This window comes from Leucopleurus acutus (assembly GCF_964270905.1).
Source record: "Leucopleurus acutus genome assembly, chromosome: 7".
NCBI lineage: Eukaryota > Metazoa > Chordata > Mammalia > Artiodactyla > Delphinidae > Leucopleurus > Leucopleurus acutus.
The window spans coordinates 4641754-4667527 of record NC_139150.1 but is presented as its reverse complement, the minus strand read 5'-3'; the positions used below and the strand labels follow the sequence as shown (position 1 = coordinate 4667527).

The 25774-nt window shown below is 44.4% G+C and overlaps 1 protein-coding gene across 2 annotated transcripts in view; it reads right to left on the bottom strand.

The window, feature by feature from the left end:
• Positions 1–25774, bottom strand: part of MED27 (mediator complex subunit 27) — a gene marked incomplete at its 5' end in the record, with an annotated part of 198539 nt that overhangs the window by 62780 nt on the left and 109985 nt on the right. For both annotated transcript variants that reach the window (XM_082843420.1, XM_082843421.1), the window contains one exon: positions 5869–5962. In XM_082843420.1, the coding sequence (XP_082699546.1) occupies positions 5869–5962 (94 nt within the window). The remainder of the gene's footprint in view (positions 1–5868; positions 5963–25774) is intronic.

The window sequence follows — 25774 nt, the reverse complement described above, 5'->3', positions numbered from 1 at the left end:
CAGGAATATGCATTTTCCACAAACTACACTGGTGATTCTTGGGCCTACTAAACTTTGAGAACTACTGAACCCAGCAGAGAAATCAAGTTAAGCAGAGAAACAGTTAAGCACTTTAGCTGTTCAACAGTCTTCCTACCTCAGAGAGCCTGGGATGGAGTGAAATGAGATAATGTGTCTAAACGGTTTAAAACAGATGAGTCATTCAAAAACAAGGCATGAATACGTTAAAGAAACTGAGGGTTGGTAAATAGTATATTAAAGAGATTGATAAATGAGATGTATCTGTTGTAAACCATGTAACAATAAAGATTAATCTATAACGTATTAAGGTACGTTTCAAGTATGGTTGAAGCTTCATCTTTGTCTTCTTCTCTTACATTTTCATACCTAGTGGATCAGTAAAAAATTGTGGATTAATATTTTAAATGCCGAAAGAAGCCAGCTGCTTGTTCTACTCTGACTCAGTTAAGCTCTTACAATATTTTGACTGTTTGAAGAAAATTAATAATGGGATGTAAGGCGGTAGATTAATTGAAACTAAATATCAACACAGCTAGATTTATTTTTGGATGACTGAGCTCATCTCTTCAAAGAACGGGAACAGAATTTACTTTATCATGAGTTATTAACTTACACAACCCCAAAACAGCCCCTGATCAGAGCGGAGAGAGCCAGCCGGAGTGTAGTTAAGGATTATGTAAGAGGCTGAAAGTTCAGATTTCATATTAGCCAGGACTTGGCCTGTCCAGGCTCCAGTCGATGACCCAAGGCTCACAAAGGTGCCAGGAGAAGTTAAGGTGATAACCGCCCTGAGAGTTCTGGAAGCAGGCTAGTTTCCTCTCCCCTGAGTAGCAGGTCCCCATTGCAGCCATGGGGAGAAACCGGGACATCCAGAAGAGAAAGACGCTTTTCTGCGTCATTCATGCATTCACTCAGCGAACACTGACTCAGTCCCGATCTGTCCTCCCTTCCCTCCTCCTGAGCCTGCGCTCCCTGTGTGTCCACAAGCAGGAAGCGGATACAATGCCTGGGCCTCCAGGTCAAGCACAGAGCCCAGGCCGGAGGTGACTGCTCCTACGTCTGATGGGCTCTGAAGCCCGATGTCTCCAGGCCAACAAGGAAAGGCAGGTTTAGCTTTCAGAGGAGCAAAATTGACCCCAAATCGCCTTAGAAGGTGCCAATTCGATAATATAGTCCTCATTGTTTCCTTTCCCCTCTACATTGTGAAGAAGCTGTTGGTGACAGGCTGAGGCTCCCAGGTACAGATCTTCGTACATCTAAGGCACCCTGCTGCTCCCTGGCAGGGATTGCTTGGTGAGGGAGGAAACCAAAATGGGATCACCAAACCTGCCCTTTGTTCACAGAATGCTCTGGAGTTCAATGACTTTAAGCCATTTTTCCATGTGTGTGCACAAAAAATCCAAAACCCCCTCTGTGCTCACACACCAAAACCAGAAGAGATCTACAGTGACAACAAAATCAGTGGAACATGCTGACTGTGGACGCCAGGCCATGTTAACCAGAGCTGTTTCTGGACTCCTCTGTACACCAGTGTGGACCCCAGGCCACTACATTTCACAATTCAAGTGACTCTTGGAAAAAGCTGTCCGGGGCTTCCCTGGTGGCACAGTAGTTAAGAATCTGCCTGCCAACGCAGGGGACAGGGGTTCGAGCCCTGGTCTGGGAAGATTCCACATGCCATGGAGCAACTAAGTCCATGCGCCATGACCACTGAGCCTGCGCTCTAGAACCCACGAGCCACAACTACTGAGCCCGCGTGCCACAACTACTGAAGCCTGTGTGCCTAGAGCCCGTGCTCCGCAACAAGAGAAGCCATCGAAATGAGAAGCCCACGCACCACAACGAAGAGTAGCCCCTGCTCGCCACAACTAGAGAAAGCCCGCGTGCAGCAACGAAGATCCAACACAGCCAAAAATAAAATAAATAAGTTTATTTTTTAAAAAAAAGAAAGGAAAAGCTGTCTGCTCCACTGCTCCCAACACTGCCCTTCCTCCACTGCCTCCGTGGCATGGGCGAAAGCTTAAAAATATATCCTGGTACATGTGCAAGAATGACCACGCCACCATTATTTAAAAAGCAAAACCGGAAACAACCCAAACGCACAATGACAGGAGAAAGAATAAAGTGTGTACTGTCACGGAATGAACTATTACATAACCATGAAGATGATCAAATTATCAGATACAACTACCAACATGGCTACATCTTAGAAACAACCACACAATATGACACTGTTCTTATAAAGTTCAAAATTCAACAAAACTCAACGATACATTACTTAGGGATCCATGTCCATGTGGTAAATTCATACTTAAAAAACGAAGAGAAGGGGATGATTATCAGGGTGGTGGTGATTTTGGGGGGAGAGGCAAAGACTGGGGAGAAGCACACACTGCTTATCTTCTGCTTCTTAGACTGGGTAGTAAGCTCATGTGTTTATCACTACACTTTGAAACTGGCATACACATTACATATATTCCTTTGTATACATCAAATTACACAATTAAAAAAAAAACAAGAAAAAATTACCCGCCTGGTGTCTGATCACCCAAATCTTACTCACCAGCGCTACGAAGTATAATCAGAGACGGGAGGAAGAAGCACCCCGGAGGCCTGGAAGCCGTGTCCTGGCTGCACGAGCCTGGAGAAACCACGACCTCCACCACCTCAGGTTCCTCACTTGTGAAATGAAACCCATCGGTGCTACCTACCTTGAGGGCCTCTACGAGGAGGAAAGGAGATGAGCGCTAGGTAAAGCACAAGGCAGGCTCCGCGTGGTTCAGGGGGCAAGGGACATGTGCTGTCATACGGACTGCCTGCTCGGCCCTGCCTCTCCCCTGAGGAATGACCTCCTCCACTCCACATTCTTCTCGGGGGCTGCCAAGGCAGGACCCACCCCCCCAGGGGGAGGGACAACTTCAGGTTAGGCCAGTGGGAGTGTTTCCCCTCGGATATATGAGCACAGGCGCAGGATGAAAGGACGAAAGGCAGTTGAGGTCAAATCACTTGGGCCACAGAGTCCAAAAGGGACCTTGTCGGACTTCCCTGGTGGGGCAGTGGTTAAGAGTCCACCTGCCGATGCGGGGGACGCGGGTTCGTGCCCCGGTCTGGGAAGATCCCACATGCCGCAGAGCGGCTGGGCCCGTGAGCCATGGCCGCTGAGCCTGCGCGTCCGGAGCCTGTGCTCCACGACGGGAGAGGCCACAGCAGTGAGAGGCCCGCGTACCGCAAAAAAAAAAAAAAAAAAAAAAGGGACCTTGTCCTGCTCCTGACACCCCTGGAGTGGACCTGGTTTTTGTCCCTCCTGGCAGGGCAGCTCTATCTTCATGTCTGTGAGCATCCAGCATCATTAAAAAGCAAAACAAAGACAAAAACCAACCCTTTTCTTGCTTCAGTTCATCAGAGCAGGTTTCTGTCGCCTGCACTCACGGAAGCCTGGCTGACTCAGGAGGAAACGCTGCTTTATTACAAAGCATGGGTGCACTTCAGGCTTCAGCCAAGCAGGCAGAGGGAGGTGTCAGCAGAGACTGCCCACGCGCGTCCTGCTTCAGCGGCCTAGTTGGTCGGTCCCCCCATCAGTCTCACTTGCCTCCCAAAGCTTTCAGAGTGCACCACCTCCCAGATTCACACAATTCATTTCAGAAGGATCTCCAGAAAACAAGGTTCACTCCTGCCTGAACCTCGTGCAGTGGCGCCCCACTGCCTACAGCACGGGTCTCACACTGTCTCCACCGGTCACAGGGCACAGGTGACTAGCGAGGGGACAAGGGGAGGTGGCAGCTGCCGGTCCCGCTCTCCGCCCAGGTGGAAATTCCCTTCGACCTCAGAGAAGATGTGTGTGGTGACAGCAAGTGGCCTAGGGATCTGCAGTCTAATAAAATACCATCTTTAAAAGTAAAAGCCAAATAAAGCCATGATGTTAAAAGTATGATTATCCACCTGGCAATTTAATTCCGAATCAGATCACCCACTGCTCTTCCTATAAACAGACACCACCTTGTGTGAATTCCCATGTCACCTAAGGAAGATGACAGCTTGCTGGCCAGATGCACAGTGATCTGAATTAGCCACTCGTGGCCGTGAAAACGGTGTGTATAAAAGCGAATCCTGTCCTTGATCGAGCCCCTAAACTCTCATCATCAGTCTATGAAAACAGAAGCTCAGTGAGAAAGCAGATGAGGCTGACAGGTCGCTGTGAAATAAAAGCCCACTTTCTCAGGTGGAAGTAACTCTAATATCTTAGACTGTTTGCCTAGAAGCCTGTTCTCCCTGCTCATTCCTGTCAATGCCAAATCCCTATACCTTCATCAGGAAACGGAGGCTCAATGACCCAGAAATGATTTGAGCAAACCTATCTCACTGTGGACACTTTCACTTTTATCTTCATTAACTCTCTGGTCCCTGTCAAGTATCCTGGAAGTGGGATTTATGTTTCAGCTGCTGGGTCTAGAGGATCTTAACATTTAGACAATTTGTACGTTTAACCGGGGCAGAAAATATTGCATGTTTTTCTAGACATATACAAATTGTTTTCTTTTTCTAGCAAAAGAACACTGTGTTATCTCATTCGCTGTACTTTTTAACTGAAAGAATTTTAAAGAAAAGTAGCATGTTACCCAGATGAACGTCACTAATTTTGCCTCACACGTGAAATCCCGCCCAATTAACAATCCCACCTCTTTTCCTTTCTTAAGAGAAAAACACACATGCACACACAATAAGCCTGCTCTCTTCAGGTGAGTGGACTGAGTGAACAGTCACTCGTCCTGGGTGACTACCTATTTATAAGAGTTTACAATGGTAAAACGCTGAAGTCCGGGGACTTCACACCAGGACCCAGAGCAGCAGTGCTAGTGAGATGTAAAAAAACACTCAGTCCTGAAGCCTGCCTTCCTGATGTCCATCAAAAACCATCACTCTTAAGCAGTTAATTCTCCTTTTCTGTAAAACATGGAGGCTCCTCAAAATCTGTGCTCGAGGAAGGGCTCTCCAAGCATGTGTATTAGTACCCAGAGCGCCAGAAAAGCACCTCATCACTGCAGTCTCTGTGCCTTTCTAATTGCTACTATAATTTAGCATTTCTATTCTACCGTATTTCCCAAACACACCCGTCTTTGGTGAATTTATGTGAATACAAACATCAGTGATGAGGTCAGGAGGCCAACTTGCTCAGAGCAAACCCACATCAGAAACAACAAAATCAGACTTCCCTGGTGGCCCAGTGGTTAAGAATCCACCTTCCAATGCAAGGGACGTGGGTTCGAGCCCTGGTCGGGGAACTAAGATCCCACATGCCGCAGGGTAACTAAGCCTGCATGCCGTAACTACTGAGCCCGCGCACCACAACTAGAGAGGAGCCTGTGTGCCGCAGCTAAGACCCGACACAGCCAAAAACAAACAAATGAATAAATAAATATTTAAAAAAAAAAAAAAGAAAAAGAAAAAAGAAACAACAAAATCAGAAACCGTCAGTGATAAGCACTCAGACACTTTCTTCAAATACGGAATGGATTTTATAAATGATTTCCCACAGCAGGATCCAATAGGCGAGCATTCCTATTGTCTTTGGTACACTATAAGACAGGTTCACCAAAACACCATGAACTGACTCACAGGGGACAGGGTCTCACACTGTATTTCCTGTCTGGGTAACTCTTAGATGGGCTCTGCGATTTCATTCAAAAGCATGTAGAACGTACTACAGAATGCCGGTAAAGAGAAATAACGCTGTTCACCATCAAACTGGGATTTAATTTCCATTCTAGAGCTCCGACCACACAGAAACAGGTTAACCTGGAGGCCAATGTCCTTGCACGTGTCCCTACAAAGAGGTCAGGCAGAACTTACGAGAAGCATGGCGGACGTCCCATTGGGTCTGGATAAGTGGATGGACATTTCAGGGAACATCCTGTCGATGCGGCTAATCACGTCGTCAACATACCTGAGAGGGAGAAAGACACACAGGTGTAAGAGCTGGAGCCCTAGTCACAGAAATACAAACCTAGGGTACGCTTTCCTTCTCAATTTAATTTTTCATTAGTGAAATACGTTTTTAAGAAGGCAGATGGGATTTATAAGCCTTTTAAGGAAAAACACTACTCCCCAGTTCTCCCTCTTGCTTTTTAGTGATTTGGTGACCATGCATTTTTTTAGTGATTTCTGTTGGTATTTACCTCTGTATTTCCACATGATGTGTTTTTAATGCCAGTTCTTGGTTTTTCATTTTAAGGTGTGACCTCGTGGCTTTCTTCTATAGACCAGAATTTAGTTCTGCCACCTTCCTGGCCACTGGGCTCCAAGTACAGGGCCCCTCCCTCTGTCCTCCTGGTCTAGGGATGGAAGCAGCTTCCTGTTTTGCTCACCTCTGTTTGCCTTCCTGTTTCCTCTTTGGCTTCTCTTCTCAATCACCTCAATAATCAAGTCTCTGGATTAAATTCCTTCTGTTTTAAATACCTGAAGTCATTCCTGTTTTTCTGGTTTGAGTCTAACTAATTCAAATGATCTCACCATTTTTGCTTAAATCAGTATTTCTTGTTTACATTCTAAAATATCTGCTATATATATTTTTTTAATAGCTGAGCTGCATAGTGGCTCGTGAGTATATTTATTTACTTGTACAGTTTTTTGTTTCACTGGATTTTCACTTGATTCTTTTTCTGTGTACCTATGACAATTTTTTCCCTTAAACTCTCTACCTGACTCTAAAACGTCTCTGACTACAGTCAAACATATCAGACATATCAGTTTCCATTTTTTTCTTGGAAACATCCCTCTGAAAGGCAGTCTTCTGTTCTTCTGGTCCAAATGGAAGCTGTACCTATTACGATTCAATGATCATTGAGACAACTGACATTAAGCACTTAGCATGGCATAAACTTAGGGCTTAAAATTTATAAATAACTCTTACTGGTATATCATGGGCATCGTGGGCATAGTCTGCAAAACTGTCCTCTCTTAGGAGGAAGAATCCCTCCCACCCCCAATACCCCAGCGGAAGCTCACTGAGAAAACACCAACCCACAGCATCAACAGAGCTGGGTCTGGCTCAGATCCTCTGAGAATAAAATCACAGCAGCATTTGTGCTCACCGTCCAATCACACGGGCACAAAGGGGATGTAGAAAACAGTAGCTGAGATGCAAAACTATCTGTTAAGGATTTTTACGTTGGATTTCGTATCTGTTGGATACGACAAATTAAATTACACGTCCATTAGATCAGGGACATATAAAAGCTATGTTCTCTTGGGGGAAGAGGGAGATTCGCTCTCCACTCACAACATGAACGGATTTTAGTTTGAAACCTGGGGCTCACGAGAGACAGCAGACAACACGATGCCAATTGTTAAAAAGTGAACATCAACATATGAGCTATGGAAGTCAGTAATCTTGCTGATTAACCTATCAGGTTTTCCCTAGGGAACGTTATATGCAGTTTTAAACTGCAGGTTGAAAAAGGAAGGGGGAAACTCTAGAAGGCCCAGTGGTGAGTAACAATGATAGGAAGACCAGAGCAGAGACAAGCGAGAAGGGGGGGGTGCTGAAGGCTGCTTGCTCCTGCAGAAAACGGGGCTGCCCGTGGGGAGACGCGGGTATTCTTCAAGTGTGCAAACGGCTTTTAAAACTCAGTACCGAAGAGCCATCTTCCATCTCAAGAAAGGACCACAAGGTGAGGACGTGGCATTAAAAAGCGAACTAGCTTAAAAAGAAAAGAGGTACTGCTTAAAGGCAAGGCTCCATTCTGTTGATTTTGAAAATGGTTTAGAAAACAATCTTTCCTGGATGGCTAAGAGCCAGACTGACTAAGACATCACGCATCATCTCCCGCGGTCCCTTCTAGATTTACAGCTTCACGATACACAACCTTGGCTCTAAGCTTAAACGCTACAAAAGAGGCGAAAAGATGAGGAAAGGAGGAAATTAACTCATTTTTCACAACTGCCTACTGTTTCTTGAGATGGTGGAAGACAGGTGGCAACCTTCATGTCAAAAGTTCACACCAGGTCACTGGAGACATTTCTGCATTTACAGACTGCTTTGCTAACAACTCTATGTGTGTGATGTAAACCCAGTTACTTCAGACTCAGCAGGAAGCAGAAATCCACTCTCCTGTGTGGATGGAGGTCATTGCTAAGTATATGCTAACGGGGAGGGGGACAGCCAATGTCTTCTGAACGGATCCTCAATCAATAGCCATTATAGCTCTGGACAGTAGAATGCAAATGAATATGCAGAACTTGAGCACAAAGTTAACATCGTAATTTGCTCTCCCTTGTACCTTTCACCTTGAAGGTTCCGAAGTACTTTCTAGAAAACCTGTCTCTCTAGTAGGCTGGGAATTTAGGGGCATAGGTAGGTGAGGTGATGATTCCAGAAACCAAGTTCAGGGTGTAGATTTCCAGGACTCTATGCCAACTACTCGATTTGCTTGCTTTCAGCAGGGTCCAGCATTCTGAAAGGGCAGAGGCAACAAATGCTCCCTGACATTTCTGGAATCCTCTGCATACGAGCTCTTCACTTGTAAAGGGAGGCAGTGGCAGGAGAAAAGAGCCCCAGAAGAAATATCTGATGCGGACATGGGAAAGTAGAGAGGTCGGGGGCGGTATTTTTGGTCCCCTCCCCAGCCAGTGATCTCAGATAAAGCTCAGCAAAGCTCAATCCGAAGATTTTATTAAGCAAAAATGCGCTTCAAGGAGACGGTTCTTCATTCCCACACCTAACATAAAGGAGATGCAAATTTCCTTTTTACAGGTGACATTATGTATTTGCCAAAAAAGAGAAAGAAAGTCAGCTGCATCTTTCGCTGAGGAAAACAATGTCGGAATCCTAGAAGCAAAAAATCAAAACATTTCATTTTCAAATAGACCCAACCTTCAAAACGCAAATGCACCACTAGTGACTTGACAGAAATAAGGAAAGCCTGGAACGGCAAATTAAAAAGCTGGAGCCGAGATGACATTTTCTTTCTGCAGAGGGTGGGGCTTGGCATGGGAGGGGCTCCTGGCTTCCTCTGTGTGCCCCGCCAGCCCCGCCAGCGCGTGCAGAGCTCAGAGCGCGGGCCCAGGACAGGTAGGAACAGCGCGCTCCCCTCCCACACGCCACCATATGCTGCACTCCGCTCTGCGGCAGGATCGAATGACTTTAATTTTTACCTTTGGAATATAGGCAAACAAGCACCAACACGGCAGTGGTGACTAGTTTACACTTGAGCAGACGCGGTGCAGAACGACATTAATTTCGTGCCAAATTGAGCAGTGAGTCACAATTTGCACATATCTGTCAACCTGTTAACAGGGTAATAACTTGGAAAGATTGCTGTTCCTATTTACATTACAGAGGCCTTTCGAAAACGGAGAGCTGCTTGGTTCTCCTCCTTGAAGCACTCAGCTGATCAGCTGGCTGGCTGGTCCAAGAACCAGGTTTTTAGAAACACAAACTCCTAGAAATCACAGGTTCAGATCAAGGTGTGATTCATAGTTTCAATATTTTCAGGTAGAAAATGAACTTTTAAGCAATTAGAGAATTCCATCTCCCTGTCCCGCTCCTCAGTTACAGTCAGACTCTCAATGGGTTCGGATCCAATTTCCCCAGTGCATCCGACGGCTCCTTCTCAGGCTTTCCAAAGGCTTCCTTAGTACCAAGCTTCAGTCTTAACTATTCCAACATCTCTGCTGATTCAGAAACAACCATGCCTTTCTCAGAATCCTAACATTTGTCTCTGAAGCCCTATAAACCTTGTTCTCTTCTGATTTTCTTCAAGCAGCTTGGCCTGCTCCTTTAAATGTCCTTAATCAGAGAATTAAAGAACACCGGGATCTCTGAGGTCCTCTTACTCAATGTCCCCGTCAATCTAGGGACTTAACAGCATCTCCAAGAGATGGTCTGCTTAAATAAACAACCCTGTAGCACACCTTATAAGACAGCCCCATGCACTGCTGGACCACCAGGCTGCTTCCAACCCACTGACCAGTATCTCCCTCCACCCAATTACTTCCTTCAGCCTTATCAGTGTTTCCGATTTATCAGTGTTTTTAAATCTTTCTTGGGTCACAGATCCCTTTCAGAATGCACTAAAAACTAAAGTATATGTCTGCACAAAATTTTGCATGTAATTTTCTGCAGTTTATAGGTCCCTTAAAGTCCATTCATGGACCCCAAGTTCAGAAAAACTGCTCTAGACCTGTTCTAGAATGAAGGTATCTGGTTTTCTTCTTTAGTCCTTTCTGGATGGAAAACTGTAGTTTTCAATAAAGCTATCTTCATTTTGGAAATATATATATATATTTCGCAGCCTAGAAGTGAACATAACTGAAGTGGTAGTACAGGGGGTACAATGGATCTGATAGTTGTGATCATCTTAAAATCATGCTTCCATGCTGGAGTCCAAGGTTAGTGTTTGTTTTTAAACTACTGTCTCTCACTGCTAATCTTTCCAACAAAGTCAAGGACCTACTTCCATGACCTTAGAGGTCACCTGAGAGTAAGTAACCCTTTCTGCCTTCTACAGCCACATCACCTGTGCTTTACAGAAGCTCCTTGCTTGTAAAAAGAGAGAGCTCCCCGCTTTCTGCATCACTGCTTAAGGCACAGCTCGGTGGTGAACTTAACCTCAAGTCCTCGGAGGGCCAACGAGGCCCCGAGGTCCAGCTGCTGCTCTGCTCTGGCCTGGCCCCGCCTCCTCCCCCCACGTCCAGAGCAGGCTCGCACTACCTTGCACGCTGTGCTGTGCACGTTCCACATTCTCCACCTGGAGGATTCCCCTCATAACTCCTCCCACCCCCATGCCCAGGTCAGCCCCGTGCATGCTTCAAGTCTTTGGGTTCCAGCTTAAATGACACTTCCTCAGGGGAACCTTCTCTGACACTCCCCCCAGCGCCCCCATCAGTCAGTGCGCCCTTCATCTCGCCTCTTATGGCACTTTTTTAAAAAATAAATCTTTATTGGAGTATAACTGCTTCACAATACTGTGTTAGTTTCTGCTGTACAACAAAGTGAATCACCCATAGGCATACACATGTCCCCATATCCCCTCCCTCTTGAGCCTCCCTCCCACCCTCCCTATCCCACCCCTCTAGGTCATCACAAAGCACCGAGCTGATCTCCCTGTGCTATGCAGCTGCTTCCCACCAGCCAACTATTTTACATTTGGTAGTGTATATATGTTGATGCTACTCTCGCTTTGCCCCAGCTTCCCCCTCCCACCCCATGCCCTCAAGTCTATTCTCTATGTCTATGTCTTTATTCCTGCCCTGCCACTAGGTTCATCAGTACCATTTTTTTGTAGATTCCGTATATATGTGTTAGCATACGGTATTTGTTTTTCTCTTTCTGACTTACTTCACTCTGTATGACAGACTCTAGGTCCATCCACCTCACTACAAATAACTCAGTTTCGTTTCTTTTTATGGCTGAGTAATATCCCATTGTATATATGTGCCACATCTTCTTTATCCAATCATCTGTCAGTGGACATTTAGGTTGCTTCCATGTCCTGGCTATTGTAGATAGTGCTGCAATGAACACTGTGGTACATGTCTCTTTTTGAATTATGGTTTTCTCAGGGTATATGCCCAGTAGTGGGATTGCTGGGTCATATGGTAGTTCTATTGTTACACTTTTTAATTCTCTCTGCGTCTCCCGTCCCAGTTGTAATTAAGCAATTTTTCGCAGTGATTACTTAAGGTCTGTCTCCTCAACAGGTCTCTCCAGGGGACTGCATGACCGCCTTCTTCAAGGCTGAATCCCAGCAACTGGCCACGGTGCCTGGTACCCACCAGGCACTCCTTAAATATTTGCCGAAGGAGCAGACAGGACATTAAAAGTAAGCTATGCAGACGCCAGTTAGGCAGTTATGAAACAACTACAATGCAAAGTTCTCTTTAGCAGGTGAAGATGTGACGTGTTGAGTTCACTACATTAGCCATCAAAAGTCACTAACAACGGCAACCACAGAGCCCCTCAGAACACACCTCAAAGAAGGCAGCAGAGAGTCTTCAAAGTCTTAAAGCTTAATACGCAGCTACAAGATCCCTGCATCTGTTTTAGGAGAAGCTCCATGCGTCTAAGAAGCAAGAGCGTTCTGAAGGCATGCATTGTGTTATTGACATGCCAGTTTTCAAATGCTGCTTTTAATGAACTAATTAATTCTGCAAAAACATTAGTACAAAGATGTGTGCTATCAAATCAGGATTACAATACCAAAATGATAACAAAACAGAATGTGGAAGACATTTCTAAAGATATCGGTTTTGCAAAACATTAGCTGTCTCCCCTACACGCTGAAATATATTGCAGAGTACCTGTTATTAAAGCCTTAAAATAACTTGCTGGACAGATGGCTTAGTCCTCTAAAGTCTGACCCCTCCTCAAAGGAAAAAAAAACAAAAAAACCCCAACAAACCTGGACTCTAGCCAGTGATCCCGTGTTAGCGAGACGTTTAGCAGCTCAGACCAGATTTAAATAGCATTTACCCCACACAGTGTGTACGATACATGCCGTTCATTTTCTCCACCCGTACAAAATCTGAAAGTTAGGAAATCATATGTTAATAAACCACCTTTCTGGGGAAAGGGTAATGCCCAGCAGATAACAAAAAACCAAAAAAAAGGAGTAATTTGCACCATCTGAAAATACTTTAAGATTTTCCTCCACACCTGTCCAGAATGATGAGACCAAGAGGACTTTGCCAGTGGGGGGCACAGAAGGGGGTTTGGTTAATTACTTCGTGAGGATGAGACTGCCTGAAACTCCAACTATCAATCTCAATATGCTGAAGAAACAGGATTGGAAACTTAGGTCAAACTTGTTCACTTCCTCCACTTTGGTCAAATTTCTCAGGTTTGTAAAGTATTTGTATCATCACGTAGGTCAGAGATGTTTAGTTATTCTCTAACTGTACGTAAAAAAGCAAGACTAGACGAGTGACAGACAGAAAGAGAAGCTAAGATTCCTCCACCGTCCCTCACCACACGCCCTCCCTTGCCACCTCTACCCAGCTAGCTAGCTACCTACTGTTACTCTCTTTCAAGAAAAGACACTCAAAACTTCAAAATCTCTTTATGGAAACTCAACACCTAAGCAGACATGGCTGTCAAGAGTAGGAAGAGCTGCTTCCTCAGAGTGGAACCGTAGCCAGGCCACAGAAGAAGAAGGGGAGCTTTCCCCTCTTCCCTCCTGAGTAGCTTATGAACTTTGAACTACGCGAATGTGTTACCTGAACAAATCTGGGAGAACCACCTGGGCAAGCAAACAAAAGCCACCTCCATTTCCGTAAGTTGAAATAAACGCGCAAACACTCACCATATACTGAAATACAGAAACTAACCTTCCTTCTTCCATTGGGTGTCAAGCAGCCCAGTAAGCCCTGGGTATGTATGAACTGGAACACATGGCAAATACCATCATAAAGACAGAATTCTTCTTATACACGATTTAGCATGATTTAGAGAGGTAAAGAATTCAGTCTGTAAACTATCCCTATTATCTATTAACAAATATTTATTGAGTGCCTATAGTTGTCGATAATTACTGTGCTCAGGGAATGATCTTAAGTACTAAGGATTAGAAATAAATAAATTGTATTAGCTGGCTCGCAGCAGGCTTTCTCTGGAGGGACGGGCCCAGCCTGCGCTCTCTGCTGGAGAAGAGTCAGGTTGAGCAGGAAAGCGGGCCTTGCCTTCCAGTTGCCACAGCACTTTTGTATCCTTTGTGTCATTCGATCTCTCACTACCTCTGTAAGATAAGAAGGGCAAGTGCCAAACTCCTACTTCATAAATGACAGAAAAAAGGAGGTTAAGTGACCTGCCCGAGGTAACAGCACAGCTAAGTGGCAGAGCCGCGCCCAGAACTGACGTCTCTGATCCCCATTCCAGGGCTTTCCTGCACATCACAGTGCTTTTATAGGTCTGTGAGGATTGCACAGAAAAAGCAGATTGCCTTTTTGTCATTCCCCGGGCTTTATAAGACAACTGAGAAAGTTCTGAGTAGCGTATTGACAAAATGGAATCAATGCATGATTTTCTCTCTTCCCAGTCGTTCAGTAAATATCCACTCGGTGCCTAACTGAGCCCAGGGACACAGTGATGCTCAGGTGGTCTCCGCCCTCAGGGGGCTCACACTTCATTTGGTTACAAGCCATTTTCCTTCAAGATCACAGGCTTATTTCCAGGAAAAAACAGGACAACTAAGTTAAATTTCCTTCCATTCCCCAGTTGGGAGAAAATCAAAGCGCAAAGTTGGTAGGTTACAGGAAGGGGTGAAAGGTGAATACTTGTTTTGCATTTTACTTTACATTAATAACTAAAAGGTAGACGTTTTTCTCAACGTCTCAACGTTTTTCTCAACGTCTTCTTGCATTAAAAATTTATTCAGGGGGACTTCCCTACAGTGGATAAGTGGATAAGACTCTGCACTTCCAATGCAGGGGGGTCTAGCTTTGATCCCTGGTCAGGGAACTAGATCCCACATGCGTGCCACAACTAAGAGTTCGTATGCCACAACTAAAGAGCCCATGTGCCGCAACTAAGGATCCCTCGAGCTGCAACTAAGGAGCCTGCCTGCTGCAACTAAGAGCTGGTGCAACCAAATAAATAAATAAATACTTTTAAAAAATTTACTCAGATATTGGTGGGTCCTAGTTTTCCCTAAAATGCTGAAACAATGTATTAAGCTTGGGAAAGAATTCTGATTTCACCCAACATCTACCTCCTCTGCGAGCCCTTCCATGTTACAGAGAGGGAAAAAAAAACCCAAACAAACAAAACACCCACATCAAACTTTCCAGCAAGACCAATTTACAATAGTTGTTAAATCAGTCACCTCTGTCGGATCTGCGAAAATGACCCTCAGAGCTCACAGCCCGCTCCCTTTCATGCTGGGTTCCTGTAACCACACTCTCCCCGCACCCCTCAGGGGAAGGGCCGGCCTGGGCTACTGCACTAGTCCCTGTGTTTTCCCACACCTGCCTGCACCTCTGGAAACAGGCCCTTTAGAAAAGACCTCCTCGAACTGGAGACCGCCTCTTTGCTGGAGACGCCTCCCGGAACTCTAAAAGGTTCCCCTCAAATAAATCCTATGACGTTCCAACCAACCTTGCAATTCTCCCGCTAGAACAAGAAATCGGAAAAATAAATTCAAAAATAGTTCAACTAATTGAGAACAGTAGTGACACGACTATTCTAAATTGGTAATGAAGTAAAACTTCACATACACTCTGCTTAGCACTTTAATTCAACATCATTCGTTTAACAAGTGTCTCCTGGAGTGTTTTAACTGTGGACGTGACTACTTTTGAAATTCATGGCTTTAAACAGAATAATGGGATCATAATGAAAGTATCTGCCTCACTGAGAAACTGTCACCCACTCTTCTCCTCCTCTCAGTGCCCCTTTCTCCGTAAAGGGGCCATGCCCCTCCACGCTGCAGGCACAAACCGTTCCTTCTCAGACCACTGCCAAGCGCTAGTTTGCTTCTCCCTCTAAGTTCACCGTCCAGTTCACATTTGCCCCAGACCAACAATTTCCAAAGCGTGACATGAAACTCACAGAGCGGCATGTGGGGTGGGGTTAGGTGATCTGTGGATGAACACTTTCAAGGTACACAGAAAAGTATGTAAGTAGCAAATAAAACCTGTGATCTCATAGATATTACTTCTTAGAAAGGGGTTAAGTTTTAAAAATGAGTTTATTTAAAGAAAAATATTACGCAAATAATAGAACAGCTGACCAAAGATTATGGCAAAAATCCTATAGGTGGTTGAAAATGACTGAGTGTAGAAACGCCCTTCAAATAAGGCAGGTAATTAAACAGCTTTGTTTCAAAAAGGTTTTGCTTGTCTTTGTAGATTGCGGGGGTTTTTCCATTCTTAATGAATCTTCAGTTTTAGACCTTAAAAAAAAGGAAGTTTTCACCCATACATCTGGAGCTGTTGAAAAGAGGAGCTATAGCTAAGCATCCTAGGAGGGGGTAGGTGTTTAGGTCAGCAATACCGCGAGGCACGGGCTCTGGCTGATCCATCACCCTGGGAGCTGACTACACGCCAAAGCGCGTCTGGGAATCTGCTACGTGAGCACGGGACCGGGGCCTTCTTAACAGAAAATAAAATGGCTTCCACTCGGGCACCGGCATGCATGGCCACGGGCTCCAGAATTCCTTTTGCCACCCTCGAAGGAGTTAAAACTTGTACCAGAATGGATTTCTCCCAGTGGAGCCAAATCTAGGATTCTACCGGTGGCAGGCAAAAGACGCTTACGGCGCCCTGAACAAACTCTCAGAGGGCACCCCCTACAGGTTTACGGTGGCCTCACCAAACCGGGGCCGACTCAACAGTTACCGTATTGCCGTAAGCTGAGAAACCTCGTGGCAGTCTTTCAAACCCTGGCACAAGCTTTTACACTGCACATCAGAGGAGAAATAAAGTTAATCAATCTGACCCTCTTGCTCACCGCCCTGCGTCCTGCCTACTTGTTCCTCTCCCACAGCACTCCCATCCCAAGGAAACTTTCCTCTGCCCGGGGAAAGGGGAAAACTTCAGAGGAACAAAGGCCATCATTTACAACAAGGAAGGTCATAAGAATGATTTGAAAAAACAAACAAACAAACAAAAAGCTTGGAAGGGTGACTTCATCCAGAAAATTCTCCTCAAAACAGTCGACAACAGGCCTCTCAGTAATGAACACAATAGAGAAAAATCACTGAAATCAAGAGCAGATAATTTGGAAAATAAGTAAATAAAATTGAGAAAGTTCTAGCTAGACTGATCAAAGAAAAAGAAACAAGGCACAACTTACCAATATCAGGAATGAACAAGAAAACATCACTCATTCTAGAGACATTAAAAGGATAATAAAAGAATATTACAAACAACTTTGTGCAAACAAATTCGACAAGTTAGATGAGATGAACAGTCTTTGAAAGATATAAATTATATAATTGATATAAGAAGAAATAAAAATCTAACTTGCCCTCCATCTTTTTTTATTCATTAAATTTGTTATCAAAAGTCTCCCCATACAGAAAACTCCAGGCCCGCATGGATTCACTGGTTAATTCTAACCAAAATTTAGGGAAGCGATAATACCAATCTTAAGGAAACAGAGGAAGAAGGAACACGCTCAACTGATTTGATGGGGCCAGAATACCCTCACACTGAAACCAGACAAAAGCACATTACAAACAGAGAAAACGACAGACTATATTCCTCATAAACAAAGACATAAAATCCCTTAACAAAATATTAGCAAACAGAATCCAGCAATACATAAAAAAGACAATACGTCACGATCAAGTGAGCTCTAGAAAGGCAAAGTTGAATTAACATTGAAAAATCACCCCATGTTGTGGTGTATACATAAAATGGAATATCATTCGGCATAAAAGGATGCATTTTGTGTAAATTATACTTCATTAAGGCTGATTTTTTAAAATGTTTAGAATATGTGTTGAATTCTCTGCACTACCGTCAAATATTAATGGGGTGAGAGTCAAATTAAGTCATTTTAGATAAGTCTTCGGGAGACAAGGAGAGAGACTGGATCCCCTGGGGACTCCAGGTGGTGAGAGCTTGGTTTGCTGCACTAAGCCTGTGTGAGTGTCAGGAAGACCATGTGCAACAATGCAGCCCTAAACCAGGCGAGGGGCAGGGGCAGCATGGCAGTCACAGTGCTCAAAGGCTCAGGTGCAAAGTTGGGTTTCATCATCATCACTGTCTTCTCATCAGAGCCTGGGACCAGTCCTTACAACTTCGGTGTAAATGGACATGAATCCATAGAAAGTACGAGAGGAGATGCAGCCTTCACATACCAAACATGCCCACAGCAGCAGAATTTCAGCAGGACAACCTCATACTGTGATGCTCTTTTGGCCTCCGTATTTGCCCACCTGGATTATTAAGCATTTCACATGCATTTAAATATAGAAGATATTTTGGATATGTTTAGACCTGTACATTACTACTAAAGCAAGATATTTCCCTGGGAACAATTTTTGGATACTTTCTTTTCAGATGGAAAGGGAACAACAAATATTTTAAGAAGGCGGTACTGTAGTTCAGATCATAAGATCGCGAGTCGCACTGGATGGGTTCAAGTTCTAGCTCTACTAAGTGAGGCAAATTACTGGTGCCACCATTTTCTCCATCACCCCATCTTAGCCCAAAGTGTGTAGGGCAGTGTGCGTAGCTGAGAGAATCCTGGATTAAGTGTAGAAAGATCTGGGCTCTATCCTGGTTCTCCTGCTCACTCACAGGGCCACAGCGGGCAAATCATCTAGCCCTTCCAGCTTTGGTTTCCTCTTCTTTGGACTAGATGATCTCTAAAGGTCCTTCCAGCTCTGGTCAGTTCAATATACACTCCCTGAGAGCTTACTATACGCACAAAGAAGCAATTATACAGTTTCTAAAGACTATCCATCTTTGAATGGTACATATGGTGATTATTCTAGAAAATTCGATCAGTCAGAACACCCCATTCCTTAACCTTTGTGAATAATTGAAATCTATTGTACTTTAGTAAAATTCACCAGTGTTTTAACAGCAAGACTATTTCAAGTATACAGTCCTGGCATAAAACGCATTGCCTTTGTCACTGTCTAGTGGGGCCCATTGCTAGAAATGTCTGAAGAAACGTATAACTAGAAAGGATTCCTGCAACCAAGTCTTAGGACTAAAGATGAGTGTCTTAACAAGAACCCCAGGAAACAGCAATTCTGTAATCAAGGAAATTTACAGGAAGGGTCCCACCCGCTAGAGCCCACAGGTGAATATTTCCTGTGGCTGAGCAGAATGCCCCAGGGCTCGTGTAATTAACGGGCACACAAGGAATACAGCTTTCACCTGAGGATCTGAGAATAAAATAGATAAAATCAAATATTTACTTGAATGCTAATGACTTTAGGAATAGAAGTCAGGAACATAAGCATACAGGTCCTTCAATTCTTAAACTTCAGACACCTACGCTCGTAAACAGAAGATCTGTTACAACAAACAGATGCAGCCGTAACTCAGATCTGGTTACGTTATATCCATCACTCCACGTAATGCTCCAAATATCACCACATACTCCTACCCTATGAAGGCTTTAACTCAGTTCTGACCCGTGGAGGGGTGTGTGTGTGTGCAGGTGTGCACGTGCATTGGGGACGCAGCTCGTAGTGATGGAATGTCCGTTTCTCCTGCTCGGATCCCTCCGTTGTCCTCGACACGGAGGACACAGTGAATCACCCTGTGAATGAGTCGACAACACAATGGTGTCCAAGTCAAACCCTTGGAATTGTGTTAATCCGGAGGATTACGTGTAAAAGGAGAGGGAATCATTCCATTTTGGTAAAAAAAGGTGTAGTACCAACGTGAATAATAACAAAGGGATGACAAATTGGAGGGTATGCTTAGAAGATGAACACACCAAGGAATCCTTTTTGGAAACAAGGTGTACGAAGACTTAGCAACCAGGGGAGAGAGTCTGTCTCTAACAGAGAGGAGATGATACAGCTACTCCTGAAACGTGCAAATGGAAGTTGCTGAGTGAAGACAGATCAATTATTCTCGGTCGATGAGAATAATAAGAGAGAGTTCCAGCAGGGAACACCGAGGTTAAATATCAGGCACAACTTTACAACTGGAAGCATCGCCAGCAGAGTAGAGAGGCTGCCAGGAGGCAAGGAAGTGACCGCCTGTAGAGGCATTCAGGGTTAAACCTGACACCTGCCTAATTATGCCTGGAGTTATTCCTGCCACAGTTCAGGAGAACAGCGGAGGTGTGCCATCAGAGAGGTCTGTTCTGATCTAAGGGAGGATGAAAACAAGGATTAAACTCCTGCTTTTCAACACTTGTAACCCTCTGGAATAAGTGAGGGTTTTGCCCACTGGGCAAAACTCTTGACATTTAAACCCATCACAAGCCTGTTAAAATGGCCTGCAATCTGCTGCAGCGGGCAAGAAATCAAGATAATGGCGACTTGTTTTGGAGAAAAGAAAGGCAGCCGTCTGGGAGGTGCTCTGGGTGATACACACCACACCCAGAGAACAGTATGTCCTCCCTGCCCGCAATGCTCTATGACATTTTTCAGTCCTAATTCAAAGCTTCCTTTGTTGAGTTCCAAACGGGCACATTATTTGTTGTTAAACAGTGTAAAGTGTTTAAGCTTCATTAGCACGACTCAGAAACTTTTCATCATTTTCAGGAAGGTTCTAAGGGCCTGCTGACAGCTCTGGGAAACACGACTTTTTTCAGATTTCCACTGTAAATGATGACTGACCATTGGCCTCTGCATTCCAAGGCCTAATGAAGGCAGCAGGGTACAGGGCAGAACTCGCACCTTCATTAACTAGCTGAGGGATCCCGTGCTGGGGAAATGCCTAAGCTAGCAGAGCCCACGCATGCCCACTGGGACCCAAACGCTCTCAGGCTGAAAGGCTTTTGCTCGCTCTCTGAGATGACAGCGCACAGTGTCACTCCCAGCACTTTTTTTCCTCCATGAGAAGGACTTTAGTGAATCTGCCATTTTTGGAAATACAGTCCAAGAGTTGACAGATTTAAGAATCATAATAAGAGCCCCCCCAAAGAATCATATAATTCTGGAGCTGGAATGCAACTGGGAGGACGGCTAGTCCAAATTCTTTACTCTTTGGAAGTGAAACTGGGGCACAGAGGCTGGCAGGCTTGGGTAAAGCCTTCTAGCTGGTTGTAGACCAAGCTGGGATTAGAATGCAGACCTTCTGAATCTCTTCCGGTCCTAGATATGTGGCTACTAATAAATGTTATGAACCAGTAAACTCTTCCAAAAGACAGAGTTAAGAGCCTCTTAGAGTCACGTGTAAAAAAGTCGTCATTGTATTTTTCCACTGCAGTTTTTACAATATCCTTATCCACTCTCATTTTTCCAACAAAACATTCTGGTCATAGTTTAAATGTACTTGAAATTATGCCACACGGTTTGGAGAAATCTCCTCGATCTATTTTCAAGCACAGACTTTGGAGAAATAATGAGTTTGTGTTAAATGCACGCTTGGACGTACTCAACTCAATCTAGGTGGGATGCTACCCCATGCTCAGTATCTGCTTTAGTATTTTCTGAAAAACTTTTGGAAAAAAAAAATAATCCAGTTACACGCATTTTCAGCACTATTCCCTTCAGTGAAGAGGTAAAGCTGGATGAAGAGTAGAGTAAAATGGTTTCATTTTATGTGGCTTTCAAGTAATGAGCTAATGATTTTCATTCTGCAGATGTGGATGACACTTCAGCATTGATTCGAACACACTGGATTCATCTATTTTGGTTTGTGAGGAAGTTTCTACTCTAAAGATAAAACTTCAAAAAACTGAACATGTATTTCGAAAACCTGTGCTGCACTGGTCAGTAAAATATTGAAGCATCATGTTCAACGAGACCATTTTCAAGCCATACATCACTTTCTGTTTGGGTCCAACCCAACTGTTTGAAAGCTCATTTTTACAGTGTTCAGGGATAATAACAACCGTATCATTCACAGGAGCCATGTCCAGTCAGTTTCTACAGAGAGTAAATGGAATTTTTCCAAATAGATCAAGTTTTAGTGGAGAGAACAAGGACCCCCTGGGGTTAGTATTTCTGAAACAAAATGGCCAGAAATTAAGTTTAGATAATTTCAGGGTATATTTTTCAAGTGTGACTGGCTCAAAATGGGAGGGCCGCCACCTTAAACACGACATTTTTTAAAGCCCCCAGAAGCAGCAAGCAGAAAAAGAAGATGGGAACAACTATGATCCCTGTGTCATGGCAAAAGGATTTCCGATACCAACAGCTGTAAGGGGCAGGACTCAGTCCCTGCAGCCTGGCCTCATTCGTCTACCACTACCGGACAATGGGCTCTTCCTCGTTAGCAAAGGTTTCAGAGGCCTCATGCCTGTGTCTTTGGATGCCTGAATTTAATTTTATTCACTTTTATGACTATCTTTTTAAAACACAGGCATATTTATTCCTAACAAGAAAACAAATTTATTTCATTAACGTTATAGGCATCAACTCAAGCCCTTGTGCTTTATATTTAAAGTTTTTTTTTTTTCCGGTTTCTTTTCCTGTTATGTAAGCATTGGCTCCTGGCTGTTGTTAGTGTGTGTGCTGCATGTTTCCAAACGCGTTACCCTGACAACCCAAAGAAAATGGGCTCTGAAGGAGGGTCTTTGACAGTCTGGGGAAATGACAACAGCAACATCAGTGAGGCCCTCGCTCATGCTTCTTGGTTCTTGACTAGGTAACAATTTGTTATGGGGGCCAGAAACTGAACAGTGACTAAGTGAGTGCGCCCCTATACGATGCTGGCGACCCACCTGGCATTAAGTCCCTCCAGTCTGACTGTGAGGCAATGGAGAAAGCAGCAGAGATGCGGAAAGGGGTGAACACATGGGCTCTGGGGAACTTGGGCAAGTAAGTAAACACTCTCAGCTTCAGTTTCCTCAACTAAAAAATGATGGTAATGGTTGCATTTAGCTCAGAAGGTTGTTAGGATTAAATAAGGTGTGAACTACTTAGAACAGTGCCTGAAACCGAGTAATTACTCAAAAAACAACAGCTGCCTGAGGTGGTGGTAGTGGCGGCGGTGGTGATGATGTACGACTGTGAGGCAGTATCCCGGCTCATCTGCGCCTTTGTTAATTCCTTCAATGCCAAGATGGTCAACGAAAATTTCCTCCACTGAAGGCAAATCACTTTGGCCCCTTGTCAGGCCCACAAATAAAGCACCATGGGGAATTTTTTTTTTTTTTTTTTCCAGTACGCAGGCCTCTCACTGTTGTGGCCTCTCCCGTTGCGGAGCACAGGCTCTGGACGCGCAGGCTCAGTGGCCATGGCTCACGGGCCCAGCTGCTCCGCGGCATGCGGGATCTTCCCAGACCAGGGCATGAACCCGTGTCCCCTGCATCGGCAGGCGGACTCTCAACCACTGCGCCACCAGGGAAGCCCACCATGGGGATTTTTAATGATGTAAGAACAAGAGGAAGAAGAGGGGAGTTGGTGGTGGTGGTGGTGGGGAGATCGTGGTCTTGTGATGTTGGTACCTAACCCCTGTCCCAATCTCTCTTATTTAAACCTTGAACCAAGGATGTGCAATTCTTATAAGATGGTGGACTGTTTTAGAAAGTGGACAGCATAAGGTTTAAGCACAAGCGATCAAACTGGTCTGCTCTGATGGAGTCCTTTCGACACAAGGATGTATTAACCATATTTCAAGCTTTCCCACAGCACTACGCTAATGCACGTTCAATGTTACATTCTAAAATACCTCAACCCCTCCAGAAATTCCATTCTCAGTTATTTTAAACTCACTGTATTTATGTGACTGTACCTTTCTCAGGAAAGGTTTTTTAAAAGTGAAAGTATATAAACTTAGAGATATCATGTATGCATTACGAATTTTATTTACCTCGATCTATATCATTTATAGGTATTTTCACTTAATGTAAAAAAGGTTTGGGAAGGTGAAAAAATTCAGATCCCTTAATTTTTTCTTTTTCAAATAAATTATTCATGAAGCTCTCTCCCTCATTCCCAAATGGTTAGGTTTAAACAACTGCTTAAAGTGCTGTTTTTAACTGAAGAACACATTATTCATAAAGCCTGCAGCCCAGGAAACACTTACTTGCTAACTGGTCATTTTCATCTGATCAATGACTTCACAGGGATGAAACAGACCACAGTGGAATATGCTTCCAGCACAAGGCCAGTGGCATTAAGAGCCTGCCTCTCATAAACAAAGCAAGTTGGTTAATGGTCATTTTATGGTCCACTTATTACCCTGAAAATCTATCACAGTGTGGCTTAGTCAACCTTATCTGAAATGATTTGGGGGTACTAAGCACAGTGGGAACCTTCCTGTAACAGGTCAATGGATCAATTTATTTATTTCCAATTTGTTCTTTTCAAGTTGAAAAACCACTGAAGACTTTGCAAGCAATCAGCTCAATAACCACGGGGCGAGGCCGTCACACTGGATCTGGTGGTCTCGGCCCTGCTCTGGCATCTACGGTTCCTGGGTCAGTGCTCTGGCTCACAGGCGGCCCCGGAGCCGAGTCCAGCAAAGACACAGAGCCTGGGTTTGTCTCCGTGGGGTCTACGTGTCCACCAAAATCTTGGGCTATCTTATGTTCAAAAGTATTGCCGGGACTTCCCTGGTGGTGCAGTGGTTAAGAATCCGCCTGCCAATGCAGGGGACATGGGTTCGAGCCCTGGTCCGGGAAGATCCCATGTGCCGCGGAGCAACTAAGCCCGTGCGCCACAACTACTGAGCCTGCGCTCTAGAGCCTGCGAGCCACAACTACTGAAGCCTGTGCACCTAGAGCCCGTGCTCCACAACAAGAGAAGCCAGCGAGATGAGAAGCCCGCGCACCGAAACGAAGAGTAGCCCCTGCTCGCCGCAACTAGAGAAAGCCTGGGCGAAGCAACGAAGTCTCAACGCAGCCAAAAGTAAATAAATAAATAAATTTATTAAAAAAAAAAAAAGTATCGCCGGGCTTCACTTTTTCTTAAACACAAACCCAAAGTTAAGAAACGTTCAAACAACAAAAAATAAAGGATTCCATTTAAATGACGTCTCGGCCACTCTCATTTTTCGATACGTATTCTCAAATTTCTCATAAAAAATGTCACCACCCCTCCTCCCCCAAAAAACTGGGGGAATTCTCTTTTTAAATTACTGTCTTTCAAATATTAACGCTCCAGTGCACAGCAACCAAGCATCAGCAAGACAGCGGGTGATAATCAGAGATTCAGGAGTCTTTAATGATTCTTGGTGACCACGGGTATCTACAAGTGCGATATGGTCCTTTCACCTAAGATTAAGAGTGCATTCCTGCTAATCCCAAACTCAAGATTTTAAGGACCGGGCAGGTGGAAGTTTTCTTTTTGCTGAATTTCAAGTCACTTGCAATAGGGCTAAAAACTCAATGTTGTCCCTAACGTAAAGGAAGAACGACTTTTACAGTTTCTGAGGATTCTTTTGCTCTTCTAGTAGCATTTCCAGTGACATGGTTGAAAGTAAGAATTTGGAGTCTTTATGTCAGTCACCGTACTGATGCCGGGCAACATCGAACCGCGGACAAGAACCTGGACTCTGGACACTGACTGCCCTAGTTCAAATCCTCGCTCTGACTCTAACTATGTGACCTTGGTTGAGTCACCTAACCTCTCTGTGCCTCAGTTTCCTCATGTGTTAAGGAAACATAATAGTACCAACCTCACAGGGATTTTGGAAGGATTAAATGGCTTAATAAATGCAGAGTCCTAAGACTAGAGAGAAGCACCCAGTAAGTACTATCTGAATGCTCGCTAGAACTTGACCTCTGTCACTCTTCACTAGCTGTGTGGCCCTCGTTCACTTTCTCGCATCCCAGTTTCTTCATCTGTAAAACAAGAACAATAATAGTATTTTCCTCAGAGCGTGGCTAAGTAGCACTGCATGTAACGAGTGCCTGGCACAGGGTCTGGTACACAACACGCACTCCACGTGCACAGTGACCACTGTCACTGTATCAGGAATCGAACACTTCTCACATTGCGTTCTACTCCATGCAAGAATCTTTGTGCTTGAATAAACAATATGCCGTAAGCTTACTCAAGATACAAACCCTGGGCCATTCCAATTTGTGGGTGTTAATTCAAAAATTTCAGAAATGCCTGGTACTATTTTTGGAACTGTACTTCACCAAGAAATCTCTCTTAAATGTATCCCCCAAGACAGCACTGCTGTGAATCAACAAAAAAAATGCTCAATGGCTACTTGCAAACGG